General features: G+C 37.8%; 3 protein-coding genes across 3 annotated transcripts in view; 2 read left to right on the top strand and 1 right to left on the bottom strand.

The window, feature by feature from the left end:
- The first annotated feature begins 2,063 nt into the window (after positions 1–2,063).
- On the top strand, positions 2,064–2,790 carry LOC131947228 (nuclear nucleic acid-binding protein C1D). Its single transcript, XM_059308378.1, has one exon. It carries the CDS (start codon positions 2,099–2,101, stop codon positions 2,570–2,572), a length of 474 nt encoding a protein of 157 aa, XP_059164361.1. The 5' UTR covers positions 2,064–2,098; the 3' UTR covers positions 2,573–2,790.
- A 2,946-nt stretch (positions 2,791–5,736) lies between these two features.
- LOC131947207 (ATP-dependent translocase ABCB1) overlaps positions 5,737–20,415 on the bottom strand; it is a 93,177-nt gene continuing 78,498 nt past the window's right edge. Inside the window, exons 23-27 of the mRNA XM_059308359.1 lie at positions 10,539–10,695; positions 9,810–10,007; positions 8,997–9,200; positions 6,970–7,116; positions 5,737–6,570 (exon numbers count right to left, since the gene is read on the bottom strand). Coding sequence (XP_059164342.1) covers positions 6,349–6,570; positions 6,970–7,116; positions 8,997–9,200; positions 9,810–10,007; positions 10,539–10,695 — 928 coding nt within the window. The 3' untranslated portion in view covers positions 5,737–6,348. The remainder of the gene's footprint in view (positions 6,571–6,969; positions 7,117–8,996; positions 9,201–9,809; positions 10,008–10,538; positions 10,696–20,415) is intronic.
- The window catches only part of LOC131947183 (uncharacterized), a 60,469-nt gene continuing 57,559 nt past the window's right edge, over positions 17,506–20,415 (top strand). The window contains exons 1-2 of the mRNA XM_059308336.1: positions 17,506–17,622; positions 20,028–20,132. The gene's annotated coding sequence lies outside the window, so the exon portion shown is untranslated. The remainder of the gene's footprint in view (positions 17,623–20,027; positions 20,133–20,415) is intronic.

Below are 20,415 nucleotides of genomic sequence, written 5' to 3' on the forward strand. Positions count from 1 at the left end.
TAATAATAAAAAATAATTTAAAAACATTTTAGTTGAAAACTTTTGGCGATTTTAAATAAGTAATTGCATAATATGTGATAATTCTGATTGAACGTTTCTATATATTTGCTATTAACATTGACATAATTATATTCTACGCTTATACGCACATTGTCTAAACTATTTGCTAATAAAATTTGTGCCTAAGAAACATTTTTTTTTGACATTTTTTCAACTTTGAATCAAATCAAATAAAATTATGTAATTGAAAATAATAATAATTTAAAAAAAAAACAGAATTTAATAAAATTGAGATAAATCTAGACACTTAGGTGATCAGAACGTATGGATATGTTTCTCTTTATGTTTTATCTTAACTCTCTTATTTCAGCAGTATCACTTTATTTCATGTCTACCCTTACGACATTAGGAAATATTATATCTCACAATTTTAATGAAACTAACATACATTTTTACATTTAGATTGCCCGCTAATTTCCTCCCCCCCCCCCCCGTCTTCTCCCCTCCATGAATTTGGTATGAGAGTGAAAGAAATAGCTATCAATGTAAATCTACAACAGTCCCCATATGTCGATTAATTAGCACGAGCCGATCCGCGGCGTATCATACGCCGCTATTTAGTTGTTTTATTTTCTACTTTTCAGTAATTCATAATTTGTAAATTCGACAGTACCAATGCTGCCACTGAAAATATTTGCTTTAAAACACTATCAGTAGGTAGTTAAGGACAATAACCCCCCCCCACACCCTCCTTTCCCCCAACCCCTACCCTACACCCCCCCCCGTGAAAGCAACCTCCTTTTAGTTACCTCCCCTAAGTTTAAAATAGTTTCAAACTAAATTGTCTGCCCTAGTAGCCGTCACTAAACCCGGCTCTACGATTGCAAACATTTCGCGTGAACCGCAGCTCACCAGACCATGTGGGGGTGGGGGGGGGGTAGGGATATGCCTAGAGAGGAAAAGAGGAGACTGTTAGGCGCGATTACAGTTTGGTGTTTTCTAGGGTATCCAAGAAGAAAATTATATATATAGATAGTTATCGACAGTGTTTCTTCCAGACTTTTTCTCCGGGGGTGCACTTGAAATTTCGGGGGGGGGGGGGGGGCAAAAATTTCCGGGGGGGGGGGGGGCGGACACTGTAGAAAGTATATATTTTCTATATATATTCCATTTCGTTCGGGGGGGGGGGGGCGGTAGACTTTCTTCGGGGGGGGGGGCACTGCCCCCCCCCCCCGAAGAGATGCCTGGAAGAAACTCTGGTTATCGATACAATCATGTAGCCTACTTACAAATAGTTCAGAGTGCAAACATTTAAGGCTAGAATCGTCAAAAGGCATAACAACAAAGTCCCGTAAAACATTTGACCAAATATTGTTTGCTCATGGCCGTTTTCCCGATTTGACATTTGCCCGGGATGCGACAAAAACCAGATCGGACACTTGCCTGAATGCGACAAATGCCCGAAAGCCGTTCGCACGAAAAAAAAATCCCTAATTGATACGATTTAAATAAAATATATTACATTTTATTACACATTTTTATTTTAATATTTATTTATAACTTTTTTTGGTATTTTTCAATAAATCTCGAATTTAAAGTTCTCCTATCTTAGAACAATAGCAGCGTGATATGAACGTGAGTGTAAACCGTTTGCCTATAGGTTGTTTTTGTTTTCTTTAAAAATATGTGATTGTGTTACTACTATTTCAATATGTCGCGAAAAAGAATAAGATACATAGGTAATTACTTCCCATTCTAATGGTTGAAACAAACCAAGGGATGCTAACTTAAATGAGTTATACAATATTCGAAAAGTAATGAAAAATTAAATACCTAATACTTAAAATTAAAAGTATGAAAAACTTGAATAAAATAACAATGTGTTGCTTTTTAAAAATAAGATAATATTGTATTATCAACATCTTTTACCTTTTTATTTAAGACGTTAACTTACGTAAAACCATGAATATATAAATTCATTTATTTGTACAAATGCAAGTATTCATATTATATAATTGATAATATGTAAGTCTTCAGATTAATTTTTTGTGTTTGATAAGCTAACATCTAGTAGTGGTAAGCCACAGAAAACATTAAAATGTCATCCGCAAGACCTGACGAACACGGAATACCTAGTGAAATTAAAGAAAATATAGCTTCATTTGATACACATTTATCAGAGTTAGAGGCTGAGTTAAAGCCCCTCCTTTCTATTAATCGCAACGAGCTTACAGATAAGTTGGAGCCCATTGATGCTGCTAAAGTAGATTTAGTTGCTGCATATGCTATCAACTCCTTGTTCTGGATGTACATGAATGTTTGTGGCCTAAACCCAAAAGAACATGCAGTGAAGCAAGAATTGACAAGAATTCAGAGCTACATGCAGAGAGTAAAGGAAATTGAGGACAAAAAGAAAGCTCCTAAACTTAATAAAGATGTCAGCAAAAGATTTGTGAAAAGTGCTTTATGGCAAGCAGCTCAGAAGAGAGAAATCTCTGCAAATACAGAACCATCCACATCCCAACAAAGTGTGAAAGAGGGCTCAGGGGGAAAGAAACAGCGAAGAAAATAACAGCATTACTTTGTTTAGTTACTCTCAGTATGTTTTGCTTATGTGACTTATAAATGGAATTTGGCCTATCCAGACAGCAAACATTGAAGGGTTGCAGATAGTTCTGGAATTGTGTTCAATTGCATCATGTACACACCACATTTGTACAGATTTACTGATTCAGTTTGTAAGAAATGTTTTATTTTCTCTAAAGCAAACATGTACATAAAGATGTAAAATAAAATGTCTATTTTTATGCTGTCAAAAAAAAAATGATAAGATAAGACAGCTTATCAGCAATCATCAAATTCTTCTGCTCAATTATGGCAGAGCTGACACCTAGTATTGCTCCTCACAAGCCTTCGACGTCACCACAATGCAAAACACATGGTCCATATACATTGCAGTTCTCACTTCATGAAAACAACAAAATCAACGGGGCCCTCAGATGGGTACCCCCTACACTTAACAATGCTACACTCATACAAGAACTACGCCCATATAACAACAGAGAGCCACCCATAAACACAATCCCACACATTAATAATCGCAGCTTTTCTACCTACACCGATAATCCAACAACTTTCCCTAACTACATCAAAATAAACTACAAAAACAAATCATTCACTATCCTCATCGCAATCGCCGGGAGAAGACAAGCGTGTCAAATCTGTTCCTCCACCCTTCACTGGACGAATCACTGCCAAGAAGCAAACCTCTCTACACAGGATACATGACTACAGCAGCAACCGAGGGACCAACAACACAGGATACATGACTACAGCAGCAACCGAGGGACCAACAACACAGGATACATGACTACATCAGCAACCGAGGGACCAACAACACAGGATACATGACTACAGCAGCAACCGAGGGACCAACAACACAGGATACATGACTACAGCAGCAACCGAGGGACCAACAACACAGGATACATGACTACAGCAGCAACCGAGGGACCAAAAACACAGGATACATGACTACAGCAGCAACCGTGGGACCAACAACACAGGATACATGACTATAGCAGCAACCGAGGGACCAACAACACAGGATACATGACTACAGCAGCAACCGAGGGACCAACAACACAGGATACATGACTACAGCAGCAACCGAGGGACCAACAACACAGGATACATGACTACAGCAGCAACCGAGGGACCAACAACACAGGATACATGACTACATCAGCAACCGAGGGACCAACAACACAGGATACATGACTACAGCAGCAACCGAGGGACCAACAACACAGGATACATGACTACAGCAGCAACCGAGGGACCAACAACACAGGATACATGACTACAGCAGCAACCGAGGGACCAACAACACAGGATACATGACTACAGCAGCAACCGAGGGACCAACAACACAGGATACATGACTATAGCAGCAACCGAGGGACCAACAACACAGGATACATTACTACATCAGCAACCGAGGGACCAACAACACAGGATACATGACTACATCAGCAACTGAGGGACCAACAACACAGGATACATGACTACATCAGCAACCGAGGGACCAACAACACAGGATACATGACTACAGCAGCAACCGAGGGACCAACAACACAGGATACATGACTACAGCAGCAACCGAGGGACCAACAACACAGGATACATGACTACAGCAGCACCCGAGGGACCAACAACACAGGATACATGACTACAGCAGCAACCGAGGGACCAACAACACAGGATACAGGACTACATCAGCAACCGAGGGACCAACAACACAGGATACAGGACTACAGCAGCAACCGAGGGACCAACAACACAGGATACAGGACTACAGCAGCAACCGAGGGACCAACAACACAGGATACAGGACTACATCAGCAACCGAGGGACCAACAACACAGGATACAGGACTACATCAGCAACCGAGGGACCAACAACACAGGATACAGGACTACAGCAGCAACCGAGGGACCAACAACACAGGATACAGGACTACATCAGCAACCGAGGGACCAACAACACAGGATACATGACTACATCAGCAACCGAGGGACCAACAACACAGGATACATGACTACAGCAGCAACCGAGGGACCAACAACACAGGATACATGACTATAGCAGCAACCGAGGGACAAACAACCAAGTTCACTGACGATTATAACAGAGCCACCAGGCGGATCATCCACACCGCAGCAACCAACGGAATCCCCAAAGTCGACGAAAAACTAAGCAACTCCAATTACGACTGCAGCGAAGCCACCAGTTGGAGAATCAATAACAACAACATATCAAAACATATCAAAACATTGACAAGCCTCAACTCAGAAACGGAAATAGACATCACCACGTTAACCAAAAGAAAAAATGTTTTTGCTTTTGGGTTTGTGTTTTCTTTTGTGTTTGTGTTGTGTTTGTGTTGTGTTTGTGTTGTTTTTGTGTTTATGTTGTTTTTGTGTTTGTATTGTGTTTAGTTTCGTTTTGTTCCCAAGTTGGTACATTTAAAAAAGATTCACCGTGGCGGAGCACGGGTATGCAGCTAGTATATATATATATATATATATATATATATATATATATATATATATATATATATATATATATATATATATATATATATATATATATATATATATATATACATATATATATATATATATAAATATATATAAATATATAAATATATATATATATATATATATATATATATATATATATATATATATATATATATATATATATATATATATATATATATATATACACACATCAATTCTCCCTTTCAACTTAACCATTATACACAAAATTGGACACAATTAGATGTTACACATAGTAAATTGCTCATTCCATCTTGACTGGAAACAATAGAGAATACACTTTTCTTTCTGTGATAAATATAAAAGGTGTGTTGACAGCCCATGTATCCTGTCATGCCGAAACACACAATTAAAAAAAAAACAACAAAAAAACAAACTAAACAAACGTTATGTGTTATAGCCTCATCCATGCAACTAGATCTAATTTAAATTATATATTATAGAGCACTCCCTGTCCCATTTGGGTTTTACTGTATGTGTACATTTCCTAAGGAATTATCACTAGGTATTCATTATTACATTCACCTTTCATATAGGCTACAATATGACTGCAACAAAAACCGGTCCGTGTCAACACAACACATACAAAAATAACATAGGAACAAAATAATACAATATTCATTTATTACACAATTAAAAAAATACAACTTCAATATAAATGTCACTTCAATATAAAATTTGTCTATAAAGCAAATCGATATTTGCTGCTAAAATATGATCTTTATTAAACAAAAATGACAAACATTATTAAAGTAAAATGTGAATTGGAATGTGTTTTATTTGTATTTTAAATCATAATGTAGCGTGGACATAAGATCTATTCTCCACATTTAAGTGGATGTCATTAGTTAATTCCTGGTTGTTGAGCTTTAACCTATAGTAACCACATTTGTAATCTATAAGTAGTGATAGCCTAAGTTAATTTTATATTCAATGAAAACCACACATATGTGTTTGTTTTTCAATTTAAATAATCGTTAACACAACACTTCAATACACATCTATTAATTTGTTTACGCTATTTTAAGCTAACTTATTGATAATAAATTATTATCAGCATCATCATCATATTCACATAACTTAAGCAACTTGGGAAACAACATTTAAAAAACACACAATCGTATGAGAAATATTCATTGTAAATTATTCATTTCATATGTAAAAAAAAAAATATAAATTTCAAAAACACAACACAACAATCAGTTAAATTACACAAAGGGTCTATTTAATTTTGACTAGAGTTGTCGTCCTTCATGAATTGTTGCCCCTGAACAAGCACAGAGTACACTCCCCTCTTGGCCAGCAGCTCCAGGTGGGTTCCGCTCTCGATGACGCGCCCCTGCTCCATGGCGTAGATGACGTCAGCGTTCTGGATGGTGGAGAGGCGGTGAGCGATGACGATGCAGGTCCTGCCCTCCCTGGCCTTGTCCAAGGCCGTCTGGACGATCTGTGGATTAGGAACAAGAGTTGGGGTAAGGCTCATACCAGGCGTCACATGGTTTCCATGGCGACGATGTTGTTTATAGTGGTTTCCATGGCCCCGACGTTGTTTATAGATGTTGCCATGGTCAAGATATATATAAAAAAATCTTCTGTAGCCTAGCGATCCATTGGCCAGATTTTAAAGTAACGTGAAACGAACAGCGTAAGATTGTTTAGCGTTTATCAATGTTATTCTGATCGCATCTCGTGAAATTGAAAAAAAAAATATGCTATAGATACGAACAGCATAACATTGTTTTGAATTAATGAGAAATGAAAGGCGTAAGAATTAATTAAATAATGAGAAACTAGCGCCCTGGAGAATTGAGCAGATCTTTATAAAAAGGACAACATCGAACGGTACCTTTTCACTCTCCGTGTCTAGTGCAGATGTGGCTTCGTCCAACAGTAAAATTTTGGGGTTTCTGATAAGTGCACGGGCAATGGCCACCCTTTGTTTCTGTCCACCAGAGAGTTGCGTGCCCTTTTCACCGACTTGTGTTTCATAGCCCTGTGGAATGCCAGAATTGGCATTTAATCAAATTAAAATAAACTTTAAAAAAATAATGAAGAAAAAACATATGAAAAATATGAAAAAATAAAATTAAAAAATACACAACAAACAAAAGGAAACTAAATTCCGAAAATTGGGGCAATTATTATTGAATCGGCTACTAATCAATGAAAAAAAGTAACACCCATATCTCGATACCGCGGATTCTTAAACACTCAAGTCCTGGAAACCGAGCAGTAGACTAACGAGAAAATAATAATGTGCTCTATCACTCACCATGTTATTGTACATTTGCAACACTTAATCAACCCAGCCCGTCACAAATATGGAGATTATTAACAACTTATACAAATACAGTAGTAAAAAATCTACACACATTTCACAAACGTAACAAATGAACACACATTTCACAAACGTAACAAATCTACACACATAGGCCTAAATACATACCACAACCGTCACTTATACAACAACCGCCACTATACAATAGACATACATATACCACAGCCGTCACTATACAATAGACCTACATATACCACAACCGTCACTATACAATAGACCCACATATCCCTCAACCGTCACTATACAATAGACCCACATATACCACAACCGTCACTATACAATAGACCTATACCACCACCGTCACTATACAATAGACCCACATATACCACAACCGTCACTATACAATAGACATACATATAGCACAACCGTCACTATACAATAGACCCACATATACCACAACCGTCACTATACAATAGACCCCCGAAATACCACAACCGTCACTATACAATAGACCCATACCACAACCGTCACTATAGAATAGACCCACATATAACACAACCGTCACTATACAATAGATCCACATATACCACAACCGCCACTATACAATAGACCCACATATACCACAACCGTCACTATACAATAGACCCACATATACAACCGCCACTATACAATAGAACCACATATACCACAACCGTCACTATACTATAGACCCACATATACCACAACCGTCACTATACAATAGAACCATATATACCACAACCGTCACTATACAATAGACCCACATATACCACAACCGTCACTATAGAATAGACCCACATATACCACAACCGTCACTATACAATAGACCCACATATACCACAACCGTCACTATACAATAGACCCACATATACCACAACCGTCACTATACAATAGACCCACATATACCACAACCGTCACTATACAATAGACCCACATATACCACCACCGTCACTATACAATAGACCCACATATACCACAACCGTCACTATACAATAGACCCACATATACAACCGTCACTATACAATAGACCCACATATACAACCGTCACTATACAATAGAACCATATATACCACAACCGTCACTATACAATAGACCCACATATACAACCGTCACTATACAATAGACCCACATATACCACAACCGTCATTATACAATAGACCTATACCACAACCGTCACTATACAATAGACCTATACCACAACCGTCACTATACAATAGACCTACATATACCACAACCGTCACTATACAATAGACCCACATATACCACAACCGTCACTATACAATAGACCTATACCACAACCGTCACTATACAATAGACCCACATATACCACAACCGTCACTATACAATAGATCCACATATACCACAACCGTCACTATACAATAGACCTATACCACAACCGTCACTATACAATAGACCCACATATACCACAACCGTCATTATACAATAGACCTATACCACAACCGTCACTATACAATAGACCTATACCACAACCGTCACTATACAATAGACCCACATATACCACAACCGTCACTATACAATAGACCTATACCACAACCGTCACTATACAATAGACCTACATCGGGCAAGTTAGAAATAAAGTCATGAGCGTTGGCTGTTTTGGCTGCAGCAATAACATCAGCCATAGGGATGTCGTTGTCCAGGCCGTAGGTGATGTTTTCCTTGATGCTGCAGTCGAAGAGAATGGGCTCCTGGCTGACGACGCTGATCATGGAACGCAGATGTTTCAGGTTGTAGTCTTTGATGTTGGTACCTTCCACAAGCTGTTACAGAGGGTGGGCGGTGGGGGGTGGTGGGTGGGGGATCATGGGGTGGGGGAAGTTGAGACGGTAATTTTTATTTATTTTAATACAGATTATAAAAATCATCATCATCATCACCATCATCTTCATCAATATCATCATCATCATCAATATAATTATCATCTTTTCCCGTTTATGTCTAACACAAATGGCAGATGAAGTAGAGTTTATCTGTTTCTATGACTTTGAAAAAACAGTGAGCTCTGAACTATGTTATGATTTACGCAAAAAGCTTATATTTTTAAATAATAGAAAAAAAAATTAACTCTAAGAAGTTTTGACATTAATACAAAATCGGTAAATGTTAAATTGCAGCTATTACTAAGCCAATGGGATATGATAAACGTATTGCAGGGGAGGCAACGACCACGAACATTTAACTGGATATGCAATAAAGACATCAGGACTTCATTTAATGATCTGATAATTCAGAATAATCGACATTATGAATATCACTTCATTGTTTTGATATTTCTCAGTTCCAAAAAAAAAAAATAACCCTCTATAACAAACAGTACCAACGCTCATGGCAAGCAGAAAAACTTATGATGGACATATAACAAAACTTACAATGGACCCTTCAGAAGGATCGTAGTATCGTTGCACAAGGGAGATGACTGTACTTTTACCACAGCCGCTCATACCAACAAGGGCAGCAGTTTGACCAGGTTTCACCGAGATGTCAATCCCTTTCAAAACCTCAACATCCGGCCTGGTTGGATAACTGAAGTGGACGTTTTCAATTTTTATCTCACCGGTAATATTTGGCTGTGGACAGAAAGTTACAGTAACTATAAGGGAAAAATAAAATCCAAGTATTAACTCCTTTCGAGTTTGTAGTTTTGTAGTTGTATTTTCATTATAAAAAGGGTACTTTATATTATTATCTGATTTCATTTCCACGAAGACTTAAATAACTATATTTTTTAAAAAAATTCGTTATATATATATATATATATATATATATATATATATATATATATATATATATATATATATATATACATATATATATACATATATATATATATACATATATATATACATATATATATACATATATATATATATATATACATACATATATATATATATATATATATATATATATATATATATATATATATATATATATATATATATATATATATATATATATATATATATATATCGAAATATTTACATTGTTTTTTATTCTTAATATTTTTTCAAATAATGTTAGCAACATGCAATTTTCAAAAAAAATAAAAATGGATGAAAATGTTTTATGAAAAACACCTTTTTTAAGCATCCACTGACCTGTACAGTCCCCTTTGAGCTGAAGATGTCTATCTTGGGCACGATGTCCATCATGGTGAAGATGTACCCTGCCGAGAGTTGAGCTTTGGTGTAGTCCGGCAAGAACGAGGCGGCTTGACCAACAGAGATACCCGTGAAGGCGATGGCAAAAAACACCCTGTGGATTTCAAACAAATATTCAAGTGAACGCCATGCCAAAAACAAAAATAAATAAATAAAAAATAATAAAAAAAACATCTCTTGATTTAAAATAGATATACAATGTAATGCATTGGCAAAAAAAAAAAAAACTGTTGATATAAAATAGAATTATGATGCATTTGCTCGACTAGTAGGTTAAAAATGCTGACGATTGTTTCGAGACTGTTTTTTTTCTTTTTAATTACACTACTTCTACCTTTATTCCGACTAAGATAATAATGCAAACTTGCAACAAAATAGCCAATAACATTTAGAAAATTAACCTAGTTTTGCAAGTTCTTTGTAAGTATAATATATCAAATAGACTTCAAATAGAGAGTTATTATCAAATAAAAAAAAGTAAAAATATATCTTAATTTTTAAAAATGTTTATTTTTCATTCGTTTGCCCAACATGGTTTTATTTTAATTTTATTTAATTGTTTATTATGCTACTCGTTCATTTAACCCAGTTATAAACTCATGTCTGACGAAAGGATTTTTATTAAACAAAGAAAAGCAACTCTGAGAAAAGTAATTTCTTTAAAAATATTAATGATTATTTCCCTTTGAACACGACTTTTTCTTTTCTTCTCCTAAGATTCTGTTATAAAGTCTATCAACGTAAACGTGGTATTTAAAAAAAAAATACACTTTGCATCGAGTTTTAACTAGCAGATCACTCATCAGGTAGGAGATTACGCGGTGTACAATATGCAAGGGGATATTGAAGTCCCGCAGTAATTGCCCGTGCAAGTAACAGAGGAGTTACTTTTTATTTTGCTGAAGGAACGAATATCAAGCTGTGCTCAGTAGGAACATGTTCACACAGACACTGCTGATAAGATAACACGATCGGTTACCCCCCTTCCCTGCTACCAGGTGAGCTACATGCTTGTATTGGTAAGCCTTTCAGGTGTGGTGTATGGGTAAGTACAGCTACCTATACCTGTTGAGTTAGATGTTTTAAGTGTTGCTAATACAAGCTGTGAGATTTTCGTTAAAGGTTACCACTGTATGTGGGATACGTGAATTTAAAAAAAATACATCTATCATGCTGGGTATGTGACTGAACTCGTACCTGCTTTATGTGATGTATGTGTGTCAAATCTTACCTGTGTGTCGAAAGTTACCCCTTTTAGATTTACCCCCCCCCCCCCATCAGATTAATTGTGTAAAAACGAATTCAAGCAGGTGTGTTGTATGTGTAAAATGTCAACACTATTAAATGGGATATGTATTTAAAATGTTACCATGATTAGGTGGTGTATGTATGTAAAGGAATTACCCCATGCCAAATGGATTATGTAAAAACGAACTTATACCAGGTGTGGTTACAACGTGTGGTGTATATGTAATGTGTCACATCTATTATGTGGGATATGTATATAAAGGAAGTACCTCTACCAAATGGATTATGTAAAAACGAACCAGGTGTGGTTACCAGGTGTTGTGTATGTGTAAAGTGCCATCTCTATTATGTGGGATATGTAAGTAAAAGGATTACCCCATCCCAGTGGATTATGTGTGCAAAACCTCACTTCCCCCAGGTGGGGTATGTGTGGAGGTAGGAGAGAACCCTACACCGTGGCAGCAAGATGACTTTTCCCACGGTCTGTGAGTTACCTGAGCGCCGGGTGGGGGTGGGGCTAGGTGCCGGCGTCTGGTGGGGGGGGGGGGGGGCAAAAGGTCGGTTTTACCAAAAACTCCTTGCCCGTCAGAGTTCCATTTGTTGAAAGGTAACGGCAATATTTAAATGAACGTACACTATAGGATTTTAAACTTTTTTCTCCCTTATATACTGTGGTGAGGATTGTGGTGTTAGGGGGTGTAACTATTTTTATCCTCTTAGTGTGTGTGGTGGGGGGAAGAGTGTGGGGGTGTAGTTGGGGTGAGGGTGGTTGTGGAAGAAAAGGGTAGGTGTAACTAGTATTCTCTTGGTTAGGGAGCTTAAAGGGGGAGAACTTTTTGGAACGATCAACCTTGTTGTAATTTCCTCCCTTTTAGCGATTCCAGATTCTAATTAAAGCAGGCACAGTGTGCAGTCCATACGCTCACACATGCACCTGCAGAGGTAACCAGGCTCACAGAGTTCGATGCAGATAATTAAATCGATGGCTTAGGCCGCCGTTAAGCAATAGTAAACACGATAACGTTACAGTGAATTACCGGATATAATTGTATAGAGACATGCTGTCTGGTTCTTTCTCTTAATTTCACATATACGTGACCCCCACAGCCTCCATTTCGGCAAATATGTGACCCTCCCCCTCTTATTCGGCAACTCAACGACACCCCCCTCCCACAACCTCCATTTAGGCAAATGTATGACCCCACCCACAGCCTCCATTTTGGCAACTGTGTGACCCCCCCCCCCCCCCCCACAGCCTCCATTTTGGCAAATTTGTGACCCCCACAACTTCTAATTCGGCTACTAAGTGACGTCCCCCCCCCCCTCCCACAGCCTCCATTTAGGAAAATGAGTAAACTCCTTCAGTCTCCAAGAACAATGAGCTACAGGAAGCTATACATTAAACTGGTACTTGTATTAAGGTATCCCTTATCATAATGAGGCGGAGGGCACTGGCCGTCAGAAGATTAAATCTCTTCATACACGTACTATGGACAGGCTAAAGATAGTTAGTCGCCGTTTATCCAGCAAAGGCCTTGTCAAAGCAATAAGGGTTTTGTTATTGTGTTATGATTAGAATTTCTAAAAATCTGGCAAAAGCTTTTTTAACCATCTGCTGTTTTATGCTATTTCGTTAGCTTTACAGCTTTTTAAAAAAAAAAACGTTGACCCCCCCCCTCTCCCAGAGGAGATATTCTTTGCTGGCACTTGAGTCGTATCTTCCCCATAAATTTTTGTTACAGTTTAAAAAAAATAAATTAAAAAATTAACAAGCTTCGACTTCATCCTTTATTTTTAAAAACATTGAGCAGGCCTCATAAATTATCGTTGTATTTACAAAAAAAAAAACAAATCCGAAACTTCGACAACATTGTGGTATTTAATTTTTTTTTACCTCCCTCGTAAATTCGAGACGGTAGGTTTGATCGCTAAACATTGAAAAGTTAAATTAAAACAAACTACATTTAGAAGATTGGATTGGATACACCTGGGGACAGGTGAGAGAGACTAGCCCAGGACACTGAGGACAGGGATGCCTGGAAAGCTCTTGTCAGCGGCCTATGACCCTAGAGGGGCGACAGGGTAACCTAACATTACCTAGCCTAACATTAAGATTCACGTTGTTGCCATTTTTAGAGCACTTTAAATTATGATAGCATGTATTAAAATTAAAATAAAAACAACTCAAAAAAAAAAGGAAAAACTAGTTTTATACAGTGGCTTTCAGTGTATTTTCTTCTTCTCTCATATATCTAATTTACAGTTTAAAAACCAATCAAAGACGACATTTTAGTTTCGGTAGCCAAACACTGATTATAGAAATGATGCTTATCTCCAAATAACCACTATTAGTTTGCACTGAACTCAGAGTTTCTTCCAGGCATCTCCCGAAAGGGAATTTATCTAGAAATATATACTATAAACATTGTTCGCCCCCCCCCCCCCGCCCCCCCAGAATTTTTAGTTCGCCCCCCCCCCCCCCCCCGGAGAAAAAAGTCTGGAAGAAACACTGATTGAACTCCATTTCTATTCTACAAGCATCTCTATAAGTAAGTACAACCACTCCCCACACTGTTGCTAAAGATCTACACATTTTTATATCTACTCCCCCCCCCCCCCCCATCTAACGTTTCAATATTTCTCTATGTAATCCCAATCCTTTCACCAAAGTCTACACCCCACGATGTACCCACCCTTAGTACCTACTCCCCACACCCCTAATAGTCTATACACGCTTACGTACCCCACACCCCTAAAAGACCACACCCCTGTTATTCCCTTCAAACACCTCATGTACTGAGCGCTCCCCTGCACCCCTGTACCTCACCACAAAACCTCAACCAGTCGACCACTTCTCTCAAACAGCCTACAGCTCTTCGCCTACCTACACTAAAATAACATTTGATCAGAACTCATCCGCCGGCCGACTAATCTCCACAACGTCGTGGCTATCAGTACAAAATATCACCGAGGTATGAACAAATATATCGAGGCGAAAAGAAAACAACATTTGTCATTTCCCCCCTCAACCTAATCCTCAGATCCAGGATTACAGGAGCCGGGTTTATCGCACGAGTGAGTCAGTGGGTGTCGGTGCCAAGTTTTTTTTTTTTTTATCACGCCGGTACCTGTGAGTACATGACGGTTTGGCATATTGAAGCGTTGGGTGAAGTGGGTGTGTGATGTGTGTGTATGTGCATGTGTGTGTGATGTGTGTGTGTGATGTGGGGGAGAAAGGGTGGTGGTAAAGACAAGACAAATCAAAGTTTGGGGATTGTTCAATATTGCACCTAGAATGGAAAGGGTAGGGTGAGGGGAGGGATGACAGATGGGACACGTGATACCAATCCACCCGTTTTAGAAACATAAACTTCGGCCATATGCAAATGATGAGTACATCATTTTGGTGGTATAAGAACAAACAGGCGAGCGGGGAAATAACACTCTAGACAGCAATAGCTTATTTTAAAATTCCCGTTTCATGCCATAATCGGTAGAAATAAGAGAACATATTATAGAAAACTTAAAAGTCAAAACCTGGTAATATATAGTTTGTACATTGGCGAAGCTAGGGTGTGGCGGAGGGGGCGATTCACCCCAGTCAGAGAGACGAACTCCAGTCGCTAAATTTGTTGCAAAATCCACAGTATGTTCAGCCTTAAAAATAATAATCTCAGTTTTACGTAGCACGCATCCAGTGGAGCTCAAGCCTGTTCTTGTTGTCGTAGTGGGCTACCTTGTACAAAACAATCGAAACGTTAGTTTATTTGAAACATTGGGACCTTTTTCACTATTTCTTATACTACATTATACGTTAAATCGCCAATGTTTTAAATGATTGTGTAAAACTACGAACTTACTTAGAGTTGTGTATATATGTAAGGGGAATATAAGCCTATGTATATAGGGTGAAAGATGTTGAAGCTACACAAGCAGTACGATACATACAATACATAGTACATACTTATTTATAAATACGATTATCAAGGCGATTGTTGTGGAATCCCCAGTAGAAAAGAAAAGAAGGCCGACCTAAAGAAACATGAAGAAGGACAGTGGAAGCAAGGGGGTCATCCATAAATGACGTCAAAAAGCCAGATCCCCACCCCCCCCCGCTAAAATGACGTCACACCTCAGCCTACAACCCTCTTCAAAATTGCTGTAGAATTGTTCTCAAAACATCGATATTTTCCAAAATCTTGTCAGAACTCTGCCAACATAGTATTTTGATCAATTCCTATTAATAATTTATTAAAACCGTTTACTAAAACGCGAAATAACGTCTAAAACTCATTTTCTAATGCAAAAAGTGACGTCACACCATCTGAACCCTCCCCCCCCCCCTCATCACACCGTCACAAAATTACGGACCCCCCTCCTCCCTGCGGGTGTGACGTCATTTATGGACGACCCCTCCCCCAGGGACTGCTGGACTTACATGGCCTCAATTAAAGAGAGTTGTCCAAAACAGTCCAGTGGAGTATAGCTACAGCCCTTTGTTCCTCAGGGGGCTTCAAAGGAAAAACTCTAATATAAAAATTACCCATCCGCTCCTTACCCCATCAAAGACACCCCAGCCGCATTCAGGCTCTCCCCAAGAGCCATTATGCAGCTGTAAACTGTTTAGTCCCCCACCCACACACCCACACACGCGACACCCCCAGATTTCCCCCACATGCTTTACGTCTGATAAACAGGTGCAGGAAAAACAGTTTTTTTGTTGGTAATGTTTGTAAGCCGGACGTGAACATTTGGAGTCATCCTGCGTCACGTGAGTTCGAGTCATCTGGCGTCACACAACAGAGGCGTAGCGACCCTTCCCGGCGCCCGGGGACAAACTTTTCGATTTGCACCCCCCCCCGTCAAGATTTCGATTTGCACCCCCCCCCCCTCAAAAACTTTCGATTTCCACCCCTCAACCTTTCAATTTACTTTTCCAACCCATTTTGGCGCCCCCTAAGGTCGGGGCCCGGGGACATATGTGTCCCCGCCCCCCTCGCTACGCTACTGTCACACAACTCCAAGTCATCTGACGCCATACGAGCCAGCACGCTTGAATTTTAGGGTACCGAGTAACATACAATTTTATTTTAAATCAAACGCTATGGGATTTCGCAAATATTAATTAAACAAATCCGAAGGGGGTAGGGGCAAATTATATTCATTGAATGGTTTATTAGATTTTGTTTCTGATGTAAATAAAATATCCCAAACAAAAAGAAAATGTAATCAGACAGATCTAAATCATTAAATCATAGATCTATTTTGAAGGATTAAATAGCACAATATGCTGAACATGCGCCATTCTTTTTATTTTCAAAGGATAGCTAAAACAAATACTGAAATAATATTGAAATGTTTAGCTTGCATTTTTATGTTTCTAATTAACCTTAGTTCCTTAATCCAACTAAAATAAATCTTTGTTTAAATTCAATATTAAAAAAAATCAGTAAAGCAATTTTTATTTTGTTTCATTGATATACAAGTTTTTATATCCACAATCCTACAATGAACGCTTATCTCTTGTTTTCCCCCGGTCTTGGAGAAAGAGAAAACACGTGTTGTTACTAATAATAAACTAGACAGCGGCGAGCAATCACGTGGCGTAGGCCGATCAATCATTTCTCTACATGCCAAGGTTAGAGTTCACGATTTCTACACGGCAGCAGCGCTGGAACACAGGTCGCTGCATCCGCAGACTGAAGTGTACATCTCTTTGTTTACAAAATTTTACAAGTGTGTTGCTGTATAATACCCGCTTAGGGCATTGCCGGTAAATGTATGAATTAATACACAATCTTACTTTAAATATAATTTTTATCGATGTTCTATACACATATGCATTGCCGTTGTTGTGAATTAGTCAGCCTCATTCAATCTCACTTCGGTGGCCGATGATTTTTTTTTAGACGGTGAGTGATGGCGAGGGTGGTTGTGAGTGTTTAAGTACCCGGCTAAAGCGGCGTATAAAAAAGTGTATTTCTCTTTAATGAATAATGTCGTTTCTTTTTTTAGCTATTTGTAGAAATAATAATAATAGGGCCTAAGTTTTCTAATTAATTAGATTAAAATTAAAGTCATTAGACCCCCTAAATTAAAATATTAAAACACATCAATATCAATAATAATTTAATATCATCATCATAATGAAAATATTTTTATTCTCTAGAGTAGATAGTAGTAGATAGGCAAATTGAAATCCAAATTAAAAAATGTTAGGGCCTACAGTATTGGCTAAAATGATTTATTGAGCCCTAATGACTAGCAATGACAATGACTTATACCATTAAAAATTCACATTATCACATAGACCTCTATATCTAGAATAAATAATAATATCAGGTGAAATAGGATGTCCTTTTTCATCAGCTATTATTCACAGTTTCCATCACACTTTTGTTTTTTCTCTTAGCAAAAATCTACGGGACAGGTCTTTTTTTTTTTTGCTGATATGCCAACAATTACGTCACAAACGAAAAAAAAATTAACAAAAATAACCCTCCCATGAGTAATTCAAGTAGAATCTAGATTCTAGACCTAATTGTAAAAAAATATTTTGATAATAACAATAAGAGGCATACATTAAGGCTGATTAAGGGTCAGACCAATTGGCATCTGATGGATTTGAACACACACCTTCTGGCATGACAGCCTCTCCCTATGACCACTCGACCACACATCTTCATACCCATAATTAAATTTTTAACATTAAATCTATAAAAAACGGTTACGACTGTGAATAGCCCCAATACGGCTATTCACAGCCGGCTGTGAATAGACACTTCGATGACTTATTAGATCTAGAATTCAAACTAAATTTACACCTAGATCTAGATCTCTACTCTCTAGATTTAGTGACTTTTTAAGGTCTGTTTAATTATTTAAAAATGTGTTATAAGCATATTACCGCGTAGGCCTGTGCATAATTATTTAAATTTTTTTTTTTTTAAGTAGTCTGTAAAGTAGACTTTTAGTGTTTTAGTTATATTTGGGTTTGGTGCTAAATCTAGAATTCTAGATCTATTTCTAACTATCCAATGCATTGGTCATTTCTGTTCCTGGGATTTAGTTGTGTAAAGTTAAGAATGTTCACATAAGATAAATAATTAGTTATTAACTAGCCTTAATCCCCATTTACTATATTGAATAAATCAAGAACAACTATTACTAAACATTACGCATGCCATTTTTCTAAAGGAAGGCCTAACAAACAATAAATACACTATTACACACATAGGCCTATTTTTAAAACTGTAAATACTGTCAGAGCTAGGTCTAGAAGTTGTATGTGTTCATGTTAGTTTAACCAGCTGTTCAGATGAAGCACCTCATACAGCATAGGCAGTTCCATAAGTCCTCATTTCAGTTTAAAGTTGAAATAAGAATAAAATGCCAACAGTGTGATTAATGTGGTTACTAATGGCGTGTGACTAAGCAGGTGGTGTTACCTGTTGAACACTCACAGGCAGTTTATCCCTTTCTGCAGCGTTAAAGTGCGGCACTGGTGCACCCAGTTTAAGCACATTCATGTGGCACCATGGTCAAATGGTAGAGCTTATGACTGCTAGCCTGAAAGTCTCGAGTTCGAATCCCAGGCATGAGTCGATAGGATGTTCTTGAGATGGGTACCCGACTCACGTTAGGGAAAGAAACACTGCTCGGCATAATGCTGACCATACTATCCCCTCGTATGCCAAGGTTATTGAAACAGATGGACTCTACTTCATCTGCTGCATGTGTCATGGTCGCGAACTGTTAAAGATCTAACTCATGCTCACTGTGTAGCTGTGAATGTAGCCTACATATTGTGCTAGTAAAATTGGCTCATGAAAGTAGAGCGGGTTTTAAACTACTCTGTGAGTTTGAAACTTGGCAGGAGGCCACCTGAAGCCAAATAATAAAAAAATAATTTTTTTCTCTTGTACATTTTTTTTATCAAGCATTGTACTGTGAACCTTTTGAAGAATAGCTAGATCTTCTTAATTTTGAAATACAACAACCCTACCCGTTGCAAAGATTTTAGACCAATCCTTACTTTTCAGTGCCTTCACTGCATCTCATCTTACACTGTTATGTGTTATAAATCATGCATTTTAACAACTTACTAATAGTCTCAAATAAGTTCATAACTTAATGCGGTTTGTTCTGATCATTAAAGCTTGACCTAATTACTTTCAGACTAAACAAATTATAACTTCCTTGATGGATTAAACCAAGAGAGATGTGCAAAGTTCAAACTTCAAGTGCCATTTGGAAATGAGAGAGCATTTTCTGTAGTTGATGGTGAGTTTTTATCTGTGTTTTAGCTAAATTTGTGTGTAGCTCTGTTAAAGATAGGCTTGAAATGTATTTTTTTTTCCCTTTCATCTAACTCTACTACTTCATTAACTTTTAATTATTAAATAGAAATATGGATATATGGCAGAATGTCTTTCCTTTATCACTGTTGAAAGCCAGGGAATATTTAATGGCATTTTAGTTTAATAAGAGGGCTGTTGTTATTGTCCCTATCAAAAAACATTCAGGAGGATTAAATAGGGAAGATGGCATATCCCAAAGTAGCTTT

Source organism: Physella acuta, unplaced genomic scaffold (assembly GCF_028476545.2).
Source record: "Physella acuta isolate Inbredline_101_S28 unplaced genomic scaffold, ASM2847654v3 ptg000055l, whole genome shotgun sequence".
Classification (NCBI taxonomy): Eukaryota; Metazoa; Mollusca; class Gastropoda; family Physidae; genus Physella; species Physella acuta.